This window comes from Ambystoma mexicanum, chromosome 8 (assembly GCF_040938575.1).
Source record: "Ambystoma mexicanum isolate Mex_15411 chromosome 8, UKY_AmexF1_1, whole genome shotgun sequence".
Taxonomy (NCBI): Eukaryota; Metazoa; Chordata; class Amphibia; order Caudata; family Ambystomatidae; genus Ambystoma; species Ambystoma mexicanum.
Window position 1 is genome coordinate 1,142,762,775 of NC_090929.1, and position 25,273 is coordinate 1,142,788,047.

The 25,273-nt window shown below is 40.8% G+C and overlaps 1 protein-coding gene across 2 annotated transcripts in view; it reads right to left on the bottom strand.

Moving 5' to 3' along the window:
• The window catches only part of ARID5B (AT-rich interaction domain 5B), a 654,996-nt gene that overhangs the window by 556,211 nt on the left and 73,512 nt on the right, over positions 1–25,273 (bottom strand). For both annotated transcript variants that reach the window (XM_069611202.1, XM_069611201.1), the window contains exon 3: positions 17,064–17,286. In XM_069611202.1, the coding sequence (XP_069467303.1) occupies positions 17,064–17,286 (223 nt within the window). The remainder of the gene's footprint in view (positions 1–17,063; positions 17,287–25,273) is intronic.

Sequence of the window (25,273 nt, forward strand, 5' to 3'; positions counted from 1 at the left end):
GGGTTATTGGTGTTTTTTAATAATGTGTAGTTTTAGTTTAAGAAAAACAATATTTTTATAGAACCTTGAGTGGCCATCATTTTATTTTGGTGTTACACTATTGTTGTTTTTTGGATGCTTCCATGTCAGCTCATATATCTCTTTAAGAATATAGCCTGCCCATACTACCCTAAGAGGCGAAGGAGGTATCCCTTCATGCTGTGCCTATTTCACCTTTACCATTGAGATCATTGCTGGTTTTGTAGTGGGGGGCTGGATAGGCACTTTAGCTACTACATATCCCAGAATTCCTGCAGAGCATTAGTGATTTCGTCACAATGACCTGCTGAGCTATGCCAAGTGTGTTGTCTTGAAAGAGGTATGCCAAATGATTTCAAACGCAGCCCTGGATTTTGGGAGTTTATGAAGAGAGGGGAGTGCGTAGTGCCGGCTGCCTGCACGAGACCCCGCCGCCTTGGAGGGTTCCGTTAAGGAATGCGAGAGAGCGAGAAGGACGATTGGAGCTGCAGATGTCAGACAGAGCCGACAGCGCTCCAAAGTCATACTTATGATGCCCCGGGGCCCGGCGCGCTACATAAATAAACAAAATACAAAATACAAATATGACTAAATAAATATAATATTTAAACATATCTCTGCCTCCGCAATCTGAATACTACACAACCACAAATCAAGACTTCAAAAAATGCTATTTAATGACACACACGAAATTGATGGCACAATTATTCCAGAAACGTCTCTTTGAGTTCATCCATTGGCTATACATTTTCGCTTCTTAATGAATCATTTACAGTCTAACGGTCACAGGCTCTACGTGCCAGCACAATCTACACGTGAATGATTGTTTTCTTTGTAAGTGCAAACAGCAGCTGGCCTTTGCTACAGTACAATCTGTGAGCACTGCCCAGCAAGCATTTAGGCGACCATCACCCCACCCTAACTGAAACGGCCTTCCCAATAATGTGAACACGTTTATTTTCAATATGCTGCTGACATGGTACACAATTGCTGTAAATGCTACACAAATCCATTACAACATTGAAGTTAGGTGTGTGATCTGCGAAAATCCATCTGCACATCTGCACGTCGCCTCGCGATCCCATCAATTATGCAACTCGGCACAGATGTGGGATTCACCTTCATTTTTTATGAGCTTTTGAAAAACACTCTGCTTAAAATAATATATATTTTCTGCCTCTCTCACATCTGTTCGAGGCATGAGTGTGCTTTGAAATATTGGCACCACACAGCATCGCCTGTAAATCCTTGTCTTTCAGGGACCCTTCCTGACATGCACATTTTAATTAGCAATAATATTAGGCATGCACTAATTGTATAGCGCAACATTTGACAGAACTTGTTCAACACAGGCACGATTTACTCCAAAGACACTCTTTCGACTACATACACAGTATAAAACGCGTGGATTTCTATCTATGGATATATCGTCAGCGTTTTGGGTCTATACAGCTTTTTATTGACCTCATCAAGAGTTGGGCAGGATCCCGCCGGTATTCCCACCGGAATACTGCCCGCACTAATATCGCTACCGTCACCCAGTCCAGCCCTATTACCTCCGGATCACGGGTTTGGCAGAACGGTCCTTCCCCATTCCATTTTGGGCCCATTCAGGAGTTCCCCATTCCCCAATCGACCCAATTGGGAATTTTCGGCGCGATTACTGTCAGCGGTATTACCACGTGGTAATATCATTGAAAAAAGGCAAATTCCCGGCAGATTTCTTCCCAGCTCAGAGCTGGGGGTAAATACTGCCAAACCCTTGATTTGGCAGACACTTAAATGCGGCGGTAATAGCATTACCGATGCATTTAAGGGTTACCGCCCAACTCGTGATGACCCTGTATGTAGGTCTCTTTTCCTTCATGCTTAGTGTGTATCTATACATGCTTGTGTGTGTGTGTGTACAATGTAGATGGGTGTTGGTGTACGTACAGCTACAAAGAGCATGCTATATATGTACATATATGTATGCAATGCATGTGCGCGTACACATGTATTGTGTACGCACTTGTGTACAGGCGCGTTATAAATGCCATATCATGCCATACACACACACGGGCACACATAATTATTCACCTATGTGTGTTTGTGGCATACATGTTTGCCCGCAACACAAACACATATTGGGGCTTGTCTGTGTACGTGTTGTCTGTGTACATGTGTGGTGTTTGTGTACACACACACAACACAGAAAGCGAGAGAGAGCGAGGGATCTTTAAATAGAGATGCATCTGGAGATTAAACCATGAATAACTGCCTTGGCAGAGGCTGGCTGAAGCAACGTAATTGACAATGAGTATGCTTCAAAAATGAAACTGCTGGTTTAATAACCTCAGCCTCAAATATATTCCGCTCTATGCCTCAAAGGGTTTCAATAAAACGTCAACCTGTGGAGGCATATTTTTTCAGCTTACACAACAGTCCAACGAATATAAATGTAGCCCAACTGTAATGACATATTTATGGGCCAATAAAGCTTGCGCTGCGGCTTTCATACTGCACTTAAAGGGACTCTGTACGGAGCACTGTTATATAAAGATGTGCTTTAAACTATAGCCTAAAGAATGCATAATGGCACGCTCGGCTGCGCTCCGGGGGCGCACGCGCTGCATTCTCCAGACAGGAACCTTCACCATACGGCTGGGCTCCACTGCTATGACAGATGCGTGCACGCGCGCGCGCGCGCTGTCAGCTTCCCTTTAACAAATGCAAAATAATTCTAAAAGGCAAAAATAAATGAACAGAAGCCTGACAAGAGAATTAAGTAGATGGATTTTTTCCAGGCGACAGAGAAACAAATTTGGGGTCCAGCAAATGCTTTTATTATGTTTGATTTTCATGAATATTTTATAGATTGACTCGGGAAACATGAATCATACTCTAGAGATTTTCTTCTGGTGTTTTAAATGCTCGCATAATTGGTCATAAACGGTGGGAAAATATAGGTCTGAAGGCAGCCTACATGTACAATGATCGGCCAGCCCTCTTGAAGTGATTTTCCCTTTAACGCCAAATGGAGCAATACCTTTCAGATATTCCCTCCATGCAAATCACATTATTATCATTGTACAATCAATCCAAGGCAATAAAACATTAAAAACAATTTAGTCTGAGAAATGAAATAAGTGACCGTGTGCAACTTACTCTCTCTGTACACGCTGCATCTGGTGAACAGTGGACATTCCGAGGGCGCCTTTTTATAGGCACAATACTTTCACTTAAAAAGAGAAAGTATTTTCACTTAAAGAGTGTTTTGCCTGCAGTGGCACTATGCCTCCGAGGAAGGGCCCTTGTCTTTGGCTTTACTGGAGATGAAAAGCATGCTTGTGCTGTTCTTGAGTGACATGCACTTTGCTGTGTGCCTGGGTGAATGCACAGAGACAAGCTGCATTCTTGGGTGTGGTGTCCCTGCTCACAAAGAATGCATGCACTTTGCGACAATTGCAGCCTTTTCAACGCTTGAGTTTGATATAAGCAAAACAAACACACTGTACAAAAGAAGAAATGCAATTTGTTTCTATGGGGGAGATTGTGAGGCGGTAAACCACTGCGGGCTGTGCCTCTTAGTGCTGTGGGCTAGATTTCTGGTAGACTCTACACAGGCATTGCATGCAATACACATGCTCATAGCACTATTGCACAACAGGGAACGAAGCAGAGATGCCAAGGTAAATTAGTGTTATTTCCAAGGTACATCCTATATATTTATTTATTTATTGACAGCGCCCAAACCCGTAAGTATCACGGTGCTGGTAACTTAGGAACATGGGAAGAATACGATACATATGCAAGAAAATAAAAGTTACAGAGAGACAGGTAGGGACCAGGGGGTACCCCAAAAACAGGTTAGTTGTATTTGTCTAACAGCCAGGTTTTGAGCAGTTTTCTGAAGATGAGTCGGAATGGGGTGCTCTGAGTGAATGGGCCCTTCAGTTCCTAGTGTTGGTTGTCTGGGTGTTTGGAATGTATTTATAAACCCATACGAGTAGTTAAATGACTCTGCACTAAGAGCAGCACGTGGTCATTTGGTTGAGGTTTGCTTATGGGTCCCCTGCAACAGGTTGTAATTGAAGGCCCTACCTTATGTTGCCTTAACGCTGTGATTGTATGGACATGACAGCAGTTAAAGTGATAAGAGAGCATTGTGTGGTGCACACAACACTAGAAGGTACCACTAACAGCATAACTGCATTAAGGACATAGATAACAGGCCTGGAGGCAGACACTGAGTGGTGAATTAGTGCTGTCTCTAAGGCAGATGCGAAATAAGGTTTTCGGCATGCTGTGTGAGGGACTAATTCACTAGGTAGTGTTGGTCATGTGAGGGATCTGAAAAGGTTACTAAGTGATGCTGCTCTTGGGCAGTGAGAGGGAGGTGGGCTGAAGTGTGGTGCAGGGTCCCATGCAACAGTTGCAATAGTAGGCTCGACTGTTAAATGTGCCAACAATGCAATACTAGAAGTAGGTAGTAGTGGCATTGTTGGAAACAAAAGGGTGGCGTCCTACCACATGCATTTGGTCACTTTACATACATATTTTCCCGTAAAGTTTCAATCATTTAGCTTAGTATATGTAGAGCAGAGTTTCTAAGCTGTCTCTCATATAGGAAAAGGTGACCAAACAAACTTTAAAGGTAACACTTTAGCCTGTTTATTTAGCCAGTGTTTAAAGATGCAGGTTTTAATACAGCATTGTGTTTACATTGCAATTCCTGTGTTATCCTAATATTCAAATGATATATAAAAGAACATACACATAATCAACAAAATGGTGAATAGTCACAAACAAAAATACACAAACACGTGCTGGGCAGTTTTAGAGCTGTGTGAACAATAGTGGTTGGCCTCAGTGTGCAGCACGTAGAATCTTGAAGCTTTTGAAAGGAAAACCAACAAAATGATATGTAAAACAGCCAAAGGCAAAAAAAAAAATATTTCTGGCATAAGATGTTTTGAAATTGGCTGATGGAAAAGGGACCTAGTCGTTGGTCTTGGTCTGTGGCATTGTAGCAGTAAAACCAATGAAAGCAGACTGATACACGAAAATAGCATCACTGGTACAAAGTGCCGAATGTGTCCGATATGTTAGGTGCACCAAGGAAGGTACTGTGAGGAGAAAACTCAGAAAGAGTGCCCTGACCCGATATGGTGACCTCCCTGTGCCTCAAATTCTGCATGCAAGCATGACTGAAAGTTTGATGATTGGGTTGGGTCTTTCTACCATAAGAGTGTACTTTGTGTTAGTGCACATGGGCATACTGGAGCAACTCTAGACATACTCAATATTCCCAGCTTGATCATTTGTCAGTCATCTCCAGCCAAGTGTGAAATGACTTCTGCTCTGCAGAAGCACATGGATGAGGAAAGGTTTCTAAACTCCTACTCACCACACAAACTAAAACAGCGGTGATCCCAATCATAAAGATGAAACGGGCACAACCTGGCTGGCATACCTTCTTCGCCTTCACAGCAATATGGGCCTAGGGCAGGCTACACTCCTCTGGAGGGACGTGAGCTAGCAAAGAAGCATCCAACCAACAATAGTGCAGTGGTACCAAAATAAAGGCAATGTCCAATCAAGGTTCTCTAAACGATAAGGAGTCTTTAATTAAACTAGAAATACCTGCAAACTAATAAAACACTGATAACCCACCCATGCAAAGGAAAGCCCATAATATGCAGACATTAGCTTCAGCAGCAATGTTCATGGTCAATTATGTGCTTTAAAATGATATGAAGTGGGGGTCTTAAACTGTCACTAGAGCCACTGTGAGTGTCTTTATTGTCTTTTTGGGAGGCTCAATAGTTTCCAGCGGGTTTCTTAGTGCCTTCCACTGGATTGAGTTGTCATTGAGATGGTCAAGTCATTTCGGAGCGGTCAAGGGATTCACTGGGTTTCTGCAGCAGTTATCGAGCTGAATTGGCTGAAGAACAAGCAGGCGATGGTCGAGTCAGCAAATGGAATGATATAATATGATATGATATGGCATTTGTAACACGCCTGGTGGAGTTGTTTTGACGAGGTCTAACGCTGTGGTGCAGTTCTTAAGTGATGATCGGCTTGTAGACTGCTGGAGAGCAGGCATTAGTTGACTCGACAGCTTGAGGCAGTTTGACAAGCGGTGAGTGGCAAAGACAGCTACGTGCGTCTTGCAGCAGCTATAAAACAATTCAAAAAGCAGTGAGTGGCAAAGGCAGCTACGTGGGTCTTGCAGCAGCTCTAAAAGAATTAAAAAACAGTTGAGTCTGCTTGAATGTGGTTTGAGGCATGCAACTGAGCCCAGAGATGCTCCTTTGCTTCTTGGTTTCTGGGGATCCTGTCCAGGGTCTTCATGGATAAGGTAAGTCCTTCTGCCATTCCCAGCTAGGAGCCAGAGAGCCCTCACTGTGACTGCCACCTCCAGTAGGCAGAGTCCTGGTTACAAGTGCAGTCTCAGCTGCAAGCAGTAGGTCACTACAATTGGTCCTCTGAAGTGGGTGAAGAAATGGAGTCTTGCTCCCTCATTTGAAGTCTTTATTTAGACGTCTATGCAGAGGACCTTCCACTGACTGTACACACATGAAATTCCAGGTGAAACCTTCTTCTTCTTCTGATGTCCAAACACAATTCAATTTAGGTCCCACCTCATTCTACAGTCATTCTTTCACAGCGGATTGTACATTTGAATCTTTTTGTAAGGGTCCAATGCTGGCACCTGTGACAAGAGTCGTTGCCTGGGGATGTCCATCGCAGAGTGCTTTGTCAGCAGGAAGTGGGAAGGGGGACAAGAAATGTGAGCAGCTAAAGAAATTCCAAGATGGTGGGACCACACTCCTGGCTGTTACTTCTCTCTTGGGTTACTGCACCTCCTCGCTCGCCCTGGATGCCTTACATCACAGGGACATCAGAATTAACAATCTGGTGAGAATTCACTGTTGTGCTGACAGTTCTCTCATTTGAAGTACTGGTCACCACCTTACCCCATAGAGCTATATCTTGTTCTCTTGGGACTGCAACATGCTGTCCCAGAAGAGAACGAAGGGGGGGTCCACAGCTGCACCCAATAGTGGGATTTGGATGAAACTCCGGCCCAGGCAGTAGTACACAAAACACTGCCATTAAGTGAGTCACTAGAAATCAGGTTGACAAGGAAATGACAGCAAAACGGTTTTGGCCAGTTTAAAATTATGTTCCCATTCACCACACTATCAAAGCAGATATAGCTTCTATTTATATTTTATTCTGCTAATAGACCTTGGGGATGTACACTTATCAATAATTTGAATGAATCATGGTTGCTGGCAGATGAGGGCAGCACCTCACTGTGGGAACTTTGGCTTCCAACAGGCTGTTTTCATGAATGTAAGTTGCTCTGTGACTGCCATGTTGCCAAACTACAAAGCAGATGCTGTTGATATCAATAAGCAGTCCCATCAGATGTTTATACTATATTTGTCTGGATGGAGTATTATGAAAGTTACTCGGATTGCTTAACCACACAGATAGCTTACTGTCATATTATGAAATAAGGCTATGCGACTGGCTGAAAATGATTGAGTAGATGAGTTAGGGGAGAGAGCAAGAACTGTGAGTGCATGAGTAACAGAATGGTCGAAAGGGTGAATGTGTGTAGGAGAGAATGAGTGGGAAAATTAGTGGATGGGTTAATTAGTGCATGGTGAATGAATGGACAGATGAAGGGAATAATGTGTAGCAGAATGAGTGCCCAGATGGGTGAGTGAGCACAGCGATGGATGAGTGAATGCGTGAGTGAAGTACAACCTGCAGTATCAAAGCTCCAATAAACTGGGAAGCACATGCATCCACTTTGCCAGCCAATGCTTTGAGCATCATGGCACATGGACAAAGACCTTTGATTGCAAGACCACAACACTAGTGCTCAATGTTTTGACCGAGTGGTATATACATATATCCTTTGGCATAATGGATGAACTAGAGATAGAAAACCTTGCTTTGGAAAGTGATGCATCTTTTTTTTAATGCATCCAGCATGTTGAGTCTGATAAGTTGCATAGAATCCATTTTTAATTCATTGAAGGTAAACATTGTCAACTTCAGGTTCTTTTCTTTCGTTCGCAGAAAACAATGTCAGCTGTATACATGCTTGGAGGGATATCACAATCAATTCATTGTTCACTGCAAATCTGTCTATTTTTACATTTGACATGCCTCCTGGTGAACATCAAGGAAGCTTTCAAAGTATTACCTAACCCTCCATCCTCGCTCAGCAACATAACATGCTTCTTAAGAACCGAATGTGTGTCTCAGAAGTTACCAAGGCTATAGAGAGATTTATTTTTTACTTTGCCGAATATGCTCTCCCATCACCCTAACACATAATCACATTTTTGGAATGTTCCTCTGAATTTAGAATGCTCTCTGGTTCTATATTTTCTAAATGTATTGATACACATAGAAAATGATACTGAATACAGAACACAGCGAAGGATCACAATACCATGAAGGAGCAGATACGAATATAGATAACATAAAGCATCAAATAGAGATACTGTCAAAACAGTCAGTTTGACAGACATTAGTTCAGAATCTCTGAAGGTAGCTTTTTTCAAAATAAGTGATTAATTAAAGGTTTCTTTTTAAAATAAAATGTATTAAGTGGCCCTAATGCTTAATAGATTATTTCGATGAGTATTAGGTATTGTTCAGTTCCATCAGGCAGTGGCTAGCAGTCAGATGGTTAGTATCCACCTATGTCTGAGATAGCCCCAATCCAGTAAATACAATATAATGGGAAAATGAGAAAACATTCTGCCAATATGTATTCGTATTTGATTTAAAAAAAATGGTAGTATTGTTGTCGGATAAATGGGTGTGACTCATTTCTACCATTTTGAAGAATTATTGAAATGGTGGGTATCCTTGTGCTTGCATATAATACATGAGGAGGTGGAGCGTATCTTCTATTAAAAAGGCAAAGAGGAGGTAATACAAACAAAACAGCATTTTCATCAATTGCAGTCTGGGTTTGGCTGATACAAGGGCCCGCGTCATAGGAATCAGGCATTATGATGTAGCAGTGGATTCAAGTGCGCATCTCATATCTCAAGACCATATTGGTTTAATGATCTCGAGGTAATTCTTTCGTCTTCTAAGAATGACTCAATGACAGGAAGTGAAGACAAATTTAGATCTGGATGTTTACAGAATTATAGATAAGAAGAAAATGGTAACACTATGAAAAGAAAAAGATTCTTAGATGCACACCCCCTCTCCTTTTTGTCTCTCCCTATGCCCATGAAAGTCAAATATTCTTCCCTTATTTCTTACCCTGACCAATCTCCTTTTCCTCATTAATGTTGCCAATTAACTGCTGTAGTCCTGCCATATTGTCATGGAAAGATTAATATGAATGGGTTTAAATAAGCCTCTGTAGCACTCTTGAAAATGTAAAATGTCCTACTGGATCAAAGTTTCCCCCTTGTCACGCCAACCCTGATGAACCCTCTCCATTCCCACCTCCAGGTATAATTTTGAGCATTTTTCTTTTGCGTTCCTGTGCGATTATCACAGAAATCACAAATAAAAATGGTGCATTTTCATTTGTGAAACACTTTAGTACTGTAGTTCACCCTGGGAGATATAGCAAAGTATTTTCGACTGTGGGTTCCCTCTTCTCCATCATACAACTAAAAGACTACATTTACACCAAAGCACCAAAAGGCACATATGCATTGTTTTGTGCTCAAGCTATTTCACATTTGGTGCAAATCCACCCAGTGTTTTTTTTTATTCTGCCTCTGTCTAGAGGATGACCTTTTTTCCTTATGGGAAAATAAAGGGAATGGGCTGCGTACAAAAACGGCTTTTCTTCCATGCTGAACAACATTTGAACCAATTGATCCATTTTCCCCAAAGTTTACAGATTATGGCACCCATACCAGGCAATTCTTCTGGAAAATGTCGAAAAGCTACATTCAGCAACCCAAAAGGAATTAGTAATAGAATGTTCGCAAACATCAGTGGTCCATAAGCTTCACGTTAACAATAGGATGGTGAGAGAGAGGGAGTGCGTGCAAACAATGCAGTCATCAGGTGCAGGTTTGATGTGTGTCCTTATCAATAAGGAATTAGTCTAGCAGGGTCAAGTTCTAAAAGATGGCAGCTGTGGAATTGTCATGCATAGTTGTATGGCTTGTATAGAAATCTTCATGACTGCCTAACAAAGCAATCTCAGCCTGACCGCATCAAATGCCTTTGCTTGTTCACTTTAAAATGAAATCATTTTTAGTGGGAAAAGTAATCGACAAGACACAAGGTACAAATGTTAACCCCGATTTTCCGAGAGAATAAATGATCATATCTGAAATTACTTTCTTAATCAGCTAAAACAGCCAAAATTGAACTAATAAAACATTGACAAAGACCATTGGTTGGCCTATGAGTAAATATGCTAAGTTGTGAGGTGCTTCCGAGGTCAATACATTTCGATTGGGTGATAATAATAATTAAAAAAATAATAATAATAATAGTGTATGTAAATATGTTCTATGTAAGGAGCTTTGGATGAAAGCGCTATATAAATGACACGTTATTATTATTATTATAAGTAAATGAATAGATCATGAACCAGTGCATAGTCTAGTCTAGTCTTACTCGTACATGGAGGTATATGAATGCTTTGCTTCAAATACTTCTCAAGAAAGCTATGTCCATAAAGAAGCACATCAAGGGCTTAACCTGTTACATCATAATGCATATGAAGATGTTATGTGGAAGCAAATGATCAGAGTATGTGTTGAATGATGGATATTCTACAAAACTAAAAATTAACCAGAAATTTGCCTCAGCAACTGGTATACTATTAATTTGTCCGTTACACCGCCAATCCCCATTTCTCTTTTCCTTTCTCCTGGCATCTCCATCTGGGATCATCTGCATCACCCTTTGGGGCCACAAACCCCTGTAGCAGGGCTGTTTTTGTCATTTAGCTCTTCCCTGTTTTGAGGTGCCTGTGAGCTTCTTCTGTCTTTTGGTATAGGCCATTAATTCTGCTGCTATCTGAAGAACTATTGATCTTTTCCTGGCCTCCTTCCTTCCTGAGGGACAGTCCTCATTGGACTATATCAAGGTCTCTTCGAACTGCAACCTGAGTTCATATTCACAGAGGTCACTGGTTGGTTGTAGGCTGTGGCCCGTTTCATTTTCCTCCCCATTCATTTCTTTGTGGAATGTTGTCAAATGAAATCCCTTGGTTTATGTTGTAAGTTGGTGTCATGCCACTTCAATTCATTCAGTATATAAACTTTATCCTGCATGTATGCTTTTACATTCAGTCATTTTTTAACAGAACTGTTTCAGTGTTGTAGGGCCCTTCAGGGGCATATTTAGTGCTCTTGAAAATATACTGAATTGGAATCATAATAATTGACTGAGGAAGACTCGAAGAAAGGGTTGAGACAGTAAGAGTTCTTGACATGAAATCACCTATGGCCTTAATCATCTCGCTTGTCTGGAGGGAGAAACCCAGGCCATGCCTACAGAGAGAGGTTAACGTCCACTGCAACTAGTACTCACATGCCGAGGGGATATCTGCTTTGTCAATATTCCAATATTTGGGAGATAATAATCCATAAGAGCTTGTATCATACTATTTTCCTTTTGTGGAATATGAATTTGCTCAAGTTTCTGTGAAGCATGATTAGTAGACACAGTTATTTTTCCACATTTCTCTAGAAATGGAAAACAGACAATCATGTTTCACTTTTCAATATATTGACTGGACCTACTATGTATAAATTGAGAAGTGCACTTTTTTGTCCTCATTTTAAAGTTGGTCAGGCATGAATGCAAATGAATCAGAGAGGGGCTACGTTCCAGCATGCCCAGGCTAATGCATGTCATGTTATACTGTGCCAAAATTATTGGGCCTTTACCTTCAATGATGTGAAAATCTAATGCTACACTAATGATGTTTCACAGCCTCTCGCCTATTTGTTTTGCCTCCATTTTCCCTTTTAGTAAGTTGAGGTCTCTTGGAGTCAAAGTCTCAATGTTTAATCAAAGGCAATTTCCAGAACACTGCAGGCGGCTTTTGAAGGGCCATGTCATTCTCAGCTAACTCCCAAGATGACCTTCTTTTAAATTATTTAGAAATCCTGGATATACTACTAGGAATGGATTAGAAACGAGTCAAAAATTATTTCAGTTCATTTGATAATCGAAGGAGATATTTGGTAACTAATTGCCTTTGTCAGGCAATTTCCAGAGAGCTTTTATTTTTACCATATTTTAAGGCTTCATGGGTTCTTCTGGTATGCTTTATGTAAATGCTACCTGAGATGTAAGTCAGATAGTCCTTCACTGAAAGGTTGCTGGTGTTCCAGGGTTTACTTTAGGGCAGGATAGAAAATGATTGAAAAGGTTGAACATAATTTAAGGGAATTGCCATGTGGGACAGTTATATGGAACTGATGATCTAAGATAATACCATGTTAGTACTAATGTTATTTATATATGCCACTACATAGTACATAACACGTTCATGAAGGTGCATGTCTCTTAAAAGGCACTATTTAGGTTGTTAGAATTGTACACTGGCCCTATTCTTGGTGGGTTTGTAACCATGTCCAAAGTAGGAGGTCAGTGCAAAATAAATGGTAACACAAGAATGGCTCAGAGGGCCTTTGCACTTTTATTCAATTGCCCTAAACATCCCTACTCATATCAGAAATGAGTTGATCAAGACAAAAGGACACACACAATCAAGAGAATAAAATACAGGTTTGCAGTTTGAAGAATAAAAGACATGTCTACAGTCAGAAAATACTCATCTCTGCAGGGAAAATTATTTTAAACACATACGTTATGCTTTACTACCTATTAACGAAATTGTGTCCATGACTATTGTGTAGCAGGCTGAAGCAATCTGAAGCAGGGACTAATTAAGACACACTCGTAATACATAACATGCATAATAAATAACAGGTCTAAACACAACTACCATTCAATTATAGAAACATGCTAATCATGCTTATTAAAAGAAAATGTTGAAACGAGGCTGATGAATATTAATGCAAGAACTTGATGTGCATCACACAGTCTGGTTAACAAACAGTGTTAATGTAACTGTCCGTGGAACCACTCAATCCGGATAATTGGATGGCTCAAGAATACAAGCAAGACAATACTGCAATTTGCAGGATGCAATCATTAACCCCAAATAACAAGTTATCCTACAATAGGATAAGCTGGGCCTGGAACCCCAAGTTATTCCAAGAAAATGAACTAACATTCTAAGTGCCCAATGGTCCATTAAACCATGCCTTCTGTGCAACCAATCCAGTTTAATATCATTGATTCGATTTACATTCTGTGAATTCACTTTGTTTACCAAATTCTATTTTTCCGCCAAAATGACATAGTTTATTGGACATTTGAAAATGGATACCTTGCCCCTCACATTAGACATAAAATGCTTAGCCCTTATTAAGCGTTTTAAAGGAAGGTTTGCCTCTAATATACTGCAAAAAAGAATTCAAAGATGGTGGCACAGCACATCTCCCAGAAGATCGAAATGCAAGCAATAAGAGGACAGGAGTAGCTTTCAATTTCAATTTGCAGAAAAACCACATGTATCAACAATCTCCAATATATCAGTCCTTTTCTGAGGACTGCAAAGTGTGGCACAGATATACAATTTTTCACCTCAAGCAATCAACTTCAAGTTTCGGCTAAAACTATAAGAGCATGCCACAGAAGAGACATGGACAATGGTAGCACTGGAATGAGTACTTCGAAAAAGGAAATGGAAATGTTGATCCTGACAATGAACATTGAAACAAATGATCTCAGGTTGACTTTCTCCCAGCAAATCAGACATTTAAAAAAAGAATCGTTCGACCTCATCAACTTCAAAAATACCAAGAGTCAAATTTGCATTACCATATTTGGCCAGAGCAAAGTATTGACATATGTATGCCGTACAGTACAGGTATTTCTTTAATCTATTCTGTTTTTATTTCTTGGCACTGTTATCAGCCAGTAAAAAGGCCCCCTACTTAGGAGTTCCTAACTATTAGCACCCTGGTCACTCGAGTGCGAGCTTGGATAGTTTCACAGTGAACATTTTGGTGTGCGTTGAACAACTTGGACAAGAGTTGCTGTGCATAGAATAAGGTCTGTCGAGTTAGTTTGGAACCAGATTACAAGTAGGATGCCCTTAGACAGATGACTGTTCACAAACCTTTTACACATATTTAACATTCAGGATCAGGTATGTTTAGTTATTTTTTGCAGGGTATCTCTTATGATAATTCCATTGTAAAGCAACATAGGAAGACGGGTATTGGATGGACGGTGGCATAGTGCTGTCATCTTAGCACAGTAAATGTCTGCAATATCATAGGAAAGTATACAACAGAATTAGAAAAGTAACTATTAGAATGTCCCATGCAACCAAGGGAGTCAGTATGAGCAGTTGTGTAATGTACAAATCATGCAGTATTTGAAGTACTGCATATTTTATACCATTTACCTCATTATAAGTATACCACCAAAATATATTTCGACTCAGGTTTTACATTGGACCCAGACAAATGTCAGAATAGAAAATTGGATCATGTAGCATTGCGTTCTAAATTACACCACAATCAATATGTAAGGGAGGAGATGCTAAATAACTTCTCAATTTGTATTGGGTTAATCCCCAATTGAGGCCATCCAGGATCTCTTTTCCCAAAACTCTGAAGATGCTACATCTATGGGTATGTACCTAGCAATTTCTGGTGGATCGGAGTGTGACGCAAGGATGTGTTTATGCCTCCATCACATTTAAGATTTATCTTTGATCTGCTATCTGAACAGCAAATTGTGGCCACTTACGCTTCTAGGCTGAACAGAGTGGTGCTTCCCATAGTGATCTATGCAGAAGACAAAGTTGTGTTGCCTAGGACACAGTATTAACTTGTTCGGCTACTCTTGGAATTTGAAAGCCATTACAATGTAAGGCAGTCTTTGAAACATCTATTTGTGTACTGTCCAGGAACGTGGCCATTGAGACTGGTAAGATTACAGAGATTTGTTCACGATCCTGGTTGGTTGAATTCTGATATATTTTGGGATAGACTGTCGTCAGGTAATGAAACACTCCTGACTTTCGAAGTAGTTGCTCTCTTAACAGATCTGTTGGGCGGGGGAGAGGGGCTCCCTCTGTTGAGGTGCTGGATGTTTGAGTTCATCTTTGTGATACTTCCATTTGCTTTATTTTAAACTTTTTTTGTGATCAGTGTCTTCTTAATCTTTTGTATGGACTCTTGTGTTAAAAGTCATACGTATGCATTATATTGTTTTTTATATGGCTATGACACAATAAAAAATAAAATAAATTTAAAAAAATAAAGAAAGAAAGCCATTGTAGTATAAAATACCCAAAAATCTTATTCCTCTAGTTCTAATATTATGGATGTGCATGCAGGATAAAACCTAAGTTGCAGAGAGGATAGAATTAAAGCAAGTGTCCAAGTTTGATTTCCTAAAGCAAGTGGCGGGGCTAACATATCTTTAATTGGAGGCTGGGGAGGACAGCTGTGAAATCACCGAAAGGGGTATTCAAGGTGAAGGCGGTTTCTTCTGTCCATTAGTGGACAAGATCTGGGACACTTCAAAAATTGAGGTTTTGTTGTAAGCCATACAGAATTGTTTGTAGTCACAGCTGGGTGTAGCTTCTGGGCATTCTGACTGCAGTACTTAATGAAAGTTGGGACAGTGCAGTTAAGCCACTGCTTTTCTGGTTCAGTCTATAGGCAAATCGGCATGCAATCTCAAGAACACTTTCTATATAGAGGATATTCTGAAGAAGGATGGGGTTATGGGTCTAGGATATTACAAATATATGAAAATCTACAATGGAGTTTTTGAAAAGCTGTGGAATGCTCCGAGAAGCTACAGGAATCGGTGCGGGTGGTGGTATGTGAAAAGTTCAGGGTAGGCGGACAGATTCTTTGTTGTTGCACATAACCGAGAATACAGTGGCCATGCAGTATTTTGAATATAAAACCATTTTGGGCTCCAAGCCTTATCTTGGTGTGCTCCCAAACCTATGTAATGATACCATGGATTGGTTATATCACTGTGTCCATTGTTGCTGTGTCATGGTAAGACTAGCAAAGGATCAACAAACATGCGCTTGTTCAGGTGGACAAGTGGAAACAATCCCCCATGTTTCGTTCATGTGCCCCTCTTATAGTAAATTGAAACAGAGCATTTTGAAACCGTTGCTTGCTGGGTTAGGAATACGGTCCATGGAGGATGTGATGTGGAATGTCTAGTCACATGTGTCCAAAAGGTGACTTTGAGCTTTGCTACTTTTCTTTCTAGAGCATGGGCCACAGCCCAAGGCATGCTAGGATCACCTGGCCAAGCTAAGGAAGAGCTTCCTAATACAACAGTGTTTTGATGAGTGGCAAATGGTTCACCATGCTGAGTCTGTTCAATGTTTGTGTACCTGAACAACATCCTATCTGCATTTTTTTAGGGAACATGTTTTGTTTTGACAAATATGTCTTTATTAATCTGTGCTGTTACCCCTTTATGATGCTTTATTAGTTTTGACACTCCCTGCTTTCATTATTGCAATCTACATTATATTGATATACTAACTGATTTCTAATCATCAATCAATAAACTATGAAGAGGATGAGTAAATACTAAATGCTGTATTTTCAAAATACTACAGGATTGTAAGGGGGTATTTGCCATCATCATTTTTTGGGATTTTTTGGGGGGTAATTACTGCATGCAATATTCCAATTGGGGATACCACTAATACGCTAATCACCCCTAAGTGCAGAGGAATTGCGTTTTTCAGAGGTTATTCTGGGTCTTTAGGTTAGAAAGAAAAGAAAATTACAACATGCATAATTTGTTCTGTAACGAGTGATTTTTCATACAATGACATACATATGCTGGTTTTCCACTGATATCATATCAAACACATGGATGCTTCAAATGTGTTTCTGATCTGCTGTTTGCACACAAGGCCCAAGACACCAACAAGGCAAACAAACAGCTATGAAAATATTTACCAAGGTCCGCCTTTTCCTTGAAAACATCTTTGAAGTTCAGCCCACTATATAGCGTGGAGTGCCTGTGTTTTAGAAACGCCTCCTTCTGCCCATTCTTCAGCTCGCTGCATGTAACTGGCAAAGCCTGAAGACCACACTTCCATTTGGAGAAATCAGACTGTGCCCATTTTACCAGATCTTCAAGTTTGACAATGACCTTTTCAGAAACTGCAATAACTTCATCCTACAAGACAAAAAATTAAAGACATTCTGATTTTAATATTGTCCCCTGATGAATAAGGGCACTTTATCAGCCATTACCTCCCCTTTCATGATCGCATTCCAACATGTATATGAAACAAATGAAAGGTACACAATGTGTGTATCAGAACGTCCACTATGCTATTGAAAGATAATACATACAATATACATACATGCCGTTTCAAAGGCAATGCAAAACTGGATGCAAGACTTACACTCAATAGTTTTACATTTCAAGATGTTTTGGTGAAAGAGATCTTTGTCGGTTGAAAATAACATATCGCAATGACTAATTGGCAGAATGTATTTACATGAAAGGATTAAGTACATCTCAGATTCTGGTGAGCGATGTAAATTATTTCCACAATTCGCTAAACACACACAAGCATGGGCAATGGTGCTTTGGACGCTGTTTTCAATTGTGTATTTTATGTGCTGCATGTGACTTCACAATCCTACAAATATTACTTATTCCTTTCCTTCCCATTCCTATTTGTTGGAGGGGCAGAGCCCTGACCTTTACCCTTCTGTAACCCTCTTTGATGGGAGGTTTGAAAGGTGGTTGATTGACCTTGAGTTGAGTACCACAGGGCGGAGGCTGCTCCAAACCCGGTTTGCGAGGACTTAAAATAACCTTGGGCCCGAAAGGAACGACGGGTATTAAAAACACTGCATTGGACAGAAGGCTTATTGGATATTTGCCATAATGTTTTCAAGGTCCAATGCTCCTTTTTCGAAGTTTCAAGCCAGTCATCCACTGTATTAACAAACAGGACAGAGTCTTCTATTGCCATGTTAATTAGGGTGGCTTGTGTCTCTGGCTTAAAGCCGGAATTGCGTAGCCAGGAGTGGCGTGTTATTAGCCAGGAGTGATGTTTTAGAGGGTACCTTCTGTTACTATTCTGCCTGCAGTTTCTGCAGTTTCTGGGGTGTTCTTAAGAATATTATGAGCCACCTGTCTCTCTTCATTAACAGTCTTAGGTAATTGTAACTTAAGTGGTTCTTGAACAGAATCCAATTGGTTTCACACTGTGTCCCATTGCGCACTATTGTAGCTTGCAAGCAACGTAGTGTTATTAGCTATGCATGTAGAATAGGCTGCTGACGTACTTACTATTTTCCCTTGGGCGTAACGTTTTTTACACTCTTTGTCTGGAGGGTCTTCAGCATTAGACAAGGGGACCCCTGCTCTATTTCTAGTAGTGGTAACAACCAATGAATCTGGCTTTAAATGGCCCCTAATATGAAGTGGGTCTGTAGGTACAGGCTTAAAAATGTTTTCTACTCAAGGATTTACCGCCCTTGTAAGGGATGGTATAGTTAAAGGAAGGTTGGATACGCTTCTTTATTGATTGTAGCAATGGCATTGATTGGCTAACCGATTTTCTTTCATTCAGAATATCATCCACAAAGTCTGTGTCTTCCACAGATTCTTGTGTTTGAATTTTGAAATGATCTGCAGCTTTTTTTAGCGGATCATTAAATAAAAGTTGGTTGTCAATAGGAGTACTGGTTCCAGTAATTTACTTACATCGGGAGACTGCAAGATACAATTGTCAGGGTCATCTGGGTCATATGTAGGATCACCATGATCATCATACCATGCACCCCGGTCATCCGTCCCTGATCATCTTGATCATCCTGAAAGGTGTCATGTTGTGTGCCCTAAGTCACATCAATGATGTTGTGAGATGGCAATGTATGAATTGTGCGTGCTTTCGGGGATTTAACTGGTGGTTGCCCTTCTGTTGTATATAGAGGCTTTTGTCTTACAAGGTAACGTTCCATAAAGGAGACAAAAGAGGAAGCTTTAGCCATTGTTTCCTCAAAATGGTCACAGGTCCATGTTCCAGTCCTGGGTGTTAATGGAAGTGGAAAAACAATGTCCTCTGGGTTAACAGTATGCTGCTTCTTTTGAAGTGAAAGCGTCAAAGGAGAAGTAGCTTTAGTATACTCTGAGGCCTAATGTGAAGTTTTAGTATCACCTGTAGGCAGTGTAGTGTGTCTAGAAGCTCCTTGAGACCTTTCTGTGTCTTTTTCTGTGTGTTTGGAAGGTATTTGTTTTTTCAACATATGTTTCAACGCCTGTTGAGATGAGGGCAGCTGCAAAACATGCTCCGTCAATGTTTTAAACAGCAATTTGCATCTGTTTCTCTTTATTGCCAGGCAATGGAAGCGTGGTCGTAAGCGCAGCATGCTTTAGATGTGTCGATCCCGAAGACCCTGCAGTGCCTTCTGTTGCCATGTGGCCTGTTTTTGATGGATGTGTCGAAGAATGGCTAAGGGATGTGTGCTTATAGTATTTGTACCCCCCATGGAGAGGGCGCTTGTGTGTGCCTTCACTGCCAGGTGTTGTCCACATAGCAGAACATTGGACCTGCCTTTTCGGGGTTGGGGACTGGCACCAAGGAGTCTGCTGACTCCTCTTGAATGTCTTTGGCATCCGAAGGGGAGCCGTATCTGCCTAGGTCTGCCACATCAGATTGAAAAGCGCTGGTTGGTGAACCCAACTCAGCCTGCATGGCATAGGATACCTACCATTTAGTGGGTCTCTTTTTCAGCATTTTGGGGTGAAATAACTTGCATGGCACACAACACTTCCCTGAGTGGTCACAGGAAGACAGTGGTTACACAAGTCATGTTTGTCTCTCCGCAGAAATTCTCAATCACACGAAGGACAGAACTTGGAGGGAGTTCTCTCCATATTTAAGTGTACAGGGAAAGGCAGCTACACAATAGCAACAAAAGGAGAAAATGAGAAGAGGCATCCTCTAGAAGAAGTGAATAGATGTTCAGTCCCCCCACTCTCCCTACTTCGAGGCCGAAGCCTGGTATAGGCGGAAGCCAGCTGTTAGATGTTGAAGAGGTTTTCTGAAAGTCTTCAGTTGATGATGGCTGAATTTCACCTGTCGAAACATGCATCGAATGACGACTTTAATATAAATATTAAATTTAAGTAACAATTTCAAAAGTAGCGAAAAGCTATGACTCCGCATATGAGTGACCGACCACAATGGCAGAAAAAAACAATCTGAGGACCTCGATGCGTAACGGACCATGGGTACAGTACACATCACAATAGGGATAGTATTACGAAAACGCCCTGTCAACATTTCTTTTCAAACTTCGAAAAAAAAGTCATCCAGTTCTCTGCACCTATCACTAGATGTTAATGTTAATGTTGGATATTTATAGTGCACACTATCACCACCGGAGTGGTCCCCTGGCACTCTGCCGGCTCTGCAAGGCAAGGGGGTAGGGTAAGTTAGTAGGACCGAGTGGAAGAAAGAGTAAGAGAGCTGTAATGTGCTGCTGGCATCTTCAGTTCAGTTAACACTATTTGCTGAGCTTAGGTGTATTATTCAGTTGGTAGCCTTAATGTGCTGTTGTGCAAGGCTATGTGTGGTTTGTTTCTTTGTTGCGATGCAGTGAAATGCATGCAGTTTGTTGTGCTTTGGAGGTATAGTTGTGTTTAGTTCAGACTTTGAGAGGTGTATGCAGAGGGATACGTTTTTTTGTTAGTGGGGTTGGTTATAGACGTTACTATCTAGATATGACACAAGCCAATAACTCCAATTCTGTCTAGATTTGACACATGCTAATGAATACAATTCTGTCTATATGTGATGCATGCTAACAACTACAATTCTGTCTAGATGTGACTCAAGCTAATAATTACAGTTCTGTCTAGATTTGATGCAAGCTAATAATCACAGTTGTGTCTAGATGTGACACATGTTGATAATTACAATTCTGTCTATATGTGACGGAAGCTAATGATTACAGTTATGTATAGATGTGATGCAAGTTAATAACTAAAATTCTGTCTAGATGTGACGCAAGCCGATAATCCCAGTTTTGTATAGATATGACGCAAGCCAGTGATTACAGTTCTGTCTAGAGGTGATGCAAACTAATGATTACAGTTCTGTCTAGATGCAATGCAATCTAATAACTACTTTCTGACTGGACCAGCTAGAGAGTACTGCCCACCTAGATTTTAGATGTTGCTAACTAACAGAACTCCTGGATGTCATACATGGCTATACAACACAGTTCAGGGTAATGCAAACTCCAGGACGGATGCCGGAGAACTCGTACGACCACAGATGAGACGTTTGCTGTTAGTGAGAACGCGAGCTCGCACTACCGTCAGCAACTGAAAATCGGCACTTGAGAGAATTCCAAGCAAGGAGTGTTTTGAGTTAGAACACTCAAATGTATATGGGAGAGTGATGACGTTGGATGCTACCGACGAGAATAAGATCAGGGTCTACAATGAAGACCCTTTCACTAAACCGTGCTTGATTAATTATCAAGATAGTATACGTACTTGGATGGAAGTGGTGAATAATTTGGTGTTAGAGAAAAAAATAGAAGAGTTTGCAGACTATTGGGAAACAGCGCTGGACCCCCTAAAGAAGTTCTTTACAAATATCTGTGATTTTCTATAGAACAAAACATGTTGGGTTCAAGATAAACAATGGAATTAAAACAATGTGTTAGACCTATGTATTAATTTGATTTAGGACCTTTTGTCTCTAAGGATCCACAAAAGAGCTTATTTACTGTTAGAGCTAGATTAGCCACTGATAAATTTGGCTGTCTAGTAACCGTCCAGCGCAGGTTATATATGAATAAGTTATATTTCAAACGGATCAGAGAAGATCATGATTTGAATAGTCATGAAATTGTTGCACTTTATGAATCTAATTGTATGTGCTGTGTTTTATAAAGTCTAATGTTAGAATGTTTTACATGTTTTTATAATGAAGGTATATGTGTAATAATAAAATAATTTTGCAATGACAAATCACACAGTTCTCCATTTCTTATATGGACTGTGAGACATCCAAAGAAAGTAATAGACAACAGAAGGTGGTAGGGTCCTTGAGTCATAGAATTGGCAAAGGTGTTCTAGGGGAATGAACCCTACAGCCGGTTAAAACTTCCCCTTGTCTCTTTTTTGTATGTCGGTAGACAACACAGTTCACAACCTGGTGAGTCTATATGGGGGAACAGTTGCTGAAAAGGAAAGGGTACATCCGGGCTACAGGCTATTTGGTGGTGGGTAAGATGAGATATGAGAGATGTCAGCCTATGCACAGCATGTGATTCTAAGCAGATCCCCAAGACTCAGAAATCCCAGAAATCGCACATACGTAATCAGTCCAATGAAGTGCACCTGCAACAATTTCATGTAAACAGCATCCATTTAACTCATTAAATGATCCCCACGTATTCAAATAGTAATTTTCCTTGTCTATCCTCTTACAAACCACTTGCTCAAATAACAATAGTATTTCATAGTGCTCATGCCCTTTAACATTCTTTTAAATTATATGAAATACACTTATTCAACCATGGAGATACACGTCTTGATTGAATCTAATGGTGACAGAGTCTATGCCCATCATTAATTTATATCTCCATTATATCTATTCTGTAGCATACATACTGGCCATCTTCTTCATCCAGAAGTAGGATCCTCTAGCTCTGGATTCTGTGTTCAGTTCTTGATTAGAAACCCCAATGCACAACTTTTGAATACAGTTCCCAAATGTCTAGGGGTACTCTCTTCCCCTTTGTTCCTTTCTTCCACTCGTAAACTTGTGATCTCAAGTCTGGAATCAAATCCAACCAGACTTGTCCATTGTATTCTCAAAAAGTTTTCCTTCCTTTTAAAATGGGTCCTCGATCCCTTATTTTTACTTCTTGTATTTCTCTTTCTTTGGCCCATGAGTCCCAGATCCCTCTGCATTGTCTCTGGATCTCCCTGACTTGTTCTGCGCTTCCTTTCACCTTCTTGTGGGTCCGATATCCCTTTATATTGTCTTGGGTTCTCCCCAACTTGATCTGGGCTTAAGCCCCTTGCTTATATGCTTCTCTAACGTTGTGTGGGTCCTTGAACCTTGCTCCACTCAATGTCCAGGTGAACAGACCTGGTATACTCTCCTGCCAGGTACTGCTCTACATGGGCTGATTTGTCAAGTTTGCTGTAGCTTTTACTCCCCTTTTATATCTCTTATTGTGTCCGTGGATAATAAGGGGTATCTATTTAACTAGTTTCATGCCCTACGTTTCAGACCAGCTGGACCGACCCTTTCCCTACCTTCAGGAACTGTTGTTGCAGTCTCTGGTCTGTCCTGTGAGCTAAGCAGGGCTTCTACACTGCTCCTGCTTTCAGTGCTCTGTCGTTGGTGGCTCCGCAGTGATAAGCTCTCTCTCATGTATACAGTTGCACATCCTTTGTTCGCTTTGGTTTCACCAGTTGGTTTTCTGCTTTTGGTGTTCTCATCTCAGCAGCTCTGCAGTGGTAAGCTCCTCTCACATACCCTGCTCAACGTCTTTCACTCGTTTTGGCTTCGCTGGTCAGGCTTCTTATTCGGCGTTCTGTCTATGGTGAATTTGCAGTGGTAAGCTTTCTCTTGCATAACCTGATGCGCGTTCTTCACTCAGTTTTGCTTTTCCAGACAGGATTCTGTTTTCCCCATTACTGGCTAGGCTCCCGCTCCATGGGACCTTCTTGGACTCTTGTTCGTTGTTGGCAGCGTCTTGCACCCTGCCTCTTGGATCTCTTATCAGGGAGCCAGCATCCGGTTCCTCACTCATCCACGACCGGCTTGCCCTGACTTGGTTTTACTCTTTGCACAGTCCTTCCTTACTTTTTATCATTATTGCAGTCTGTAATACACTGTACCGCGTATGTTAGTTCCGCGGTTGAGTCCTGCCTCCTTGGTTGATCTTCCTCGAGTCAGTTACTATAGTTCCTCCACCTGGGTAAGCCTTCCTCTTCCTCCTCTCAGTGTTATCTGTTTGCTTGAGACCCTCTATTCTACAAAGTTATACATAGGTATTGGGAACTACAGGGGATTGAATGGGAAAAGAGGAAGTAGAGGACTGAAATAAAGAAGATGAATACTGCGTTCCGCCAAGGTAATCATTACTGGTCACATGGAGGGATTCCTTCCCCATGAGATCTACCCACTGAGTACCACCCCCAGGGGGACTACCGGGTAGCGGTCTCACCTGCCTGCCCTCATGGGATGGGCTTCCCCCATGGAAGCATTGGCGATACCCTGGGATTAGCCACAATACATTATTACATATACTACAATTTTGTATTTAAATTTTGATATTTACACAGCTGTGTGTATTCTCAAGCAGGAAGACTACCCCTGCATTTTGATCAATGTCTTATAAATAAAGGTTTTTGTGACATCTCACATGTAGTTGGTGGTTTACAACTAAGCATTTAACCCACATAAACAATTTTGAGATATATAGCGTATATTGCCATTCAACCTAAAAATATTGAGATACGACTTTTGGTCCACATTGGCCAGCCCTCACCTAACGTATATGCTTTGAATAATCTATCTTTAGGAAAGGTTTGTACCACACCATGGCAACTGGTATATATTTTGAAGTGTGATGGTAAAATTGTTCCATAACTGCTGGAGGTTTTCTTTAAACTAGTTACTGGGCTTTCAGTGTGAATGGATTTGCCTTAAGGCTGTAGGTGATTCCCCCAACACTTCAATGGTATTCTTGCATTGCCCTATCTCCCGGCTACAGCATGCCTTTCATGCATCCTACTCTACTACTGGAAGTTGGGAATCAGTAGCAATGTCCGTCCCTCCGTAAAATTATTAATACACCATTTTCCTCCATTTTGACTAACAGTGCATCTCCTTCCTGAAAGTAAACAGAATGAAATTGGTTAAGATGAATAGTGCAGCTTTTTTTTTTTTAAAAAAAAAGCCTTTTTGTAACAAGAGAATAAAATATAATTGAAAATACTGATGTACCGACACCCAAAGGGACATTATAGAGTATTAATGGAGAGGAAGCGAGTAGTTTCAAAATGAGTATTGAGGTGTCTGTGAAAGCGAAGGTGCTTTTCTAACCATATGGCTGTTAAAGAGGAACTCATGTGCCAAACTATGTGCGCCATTAAAACACTTTTA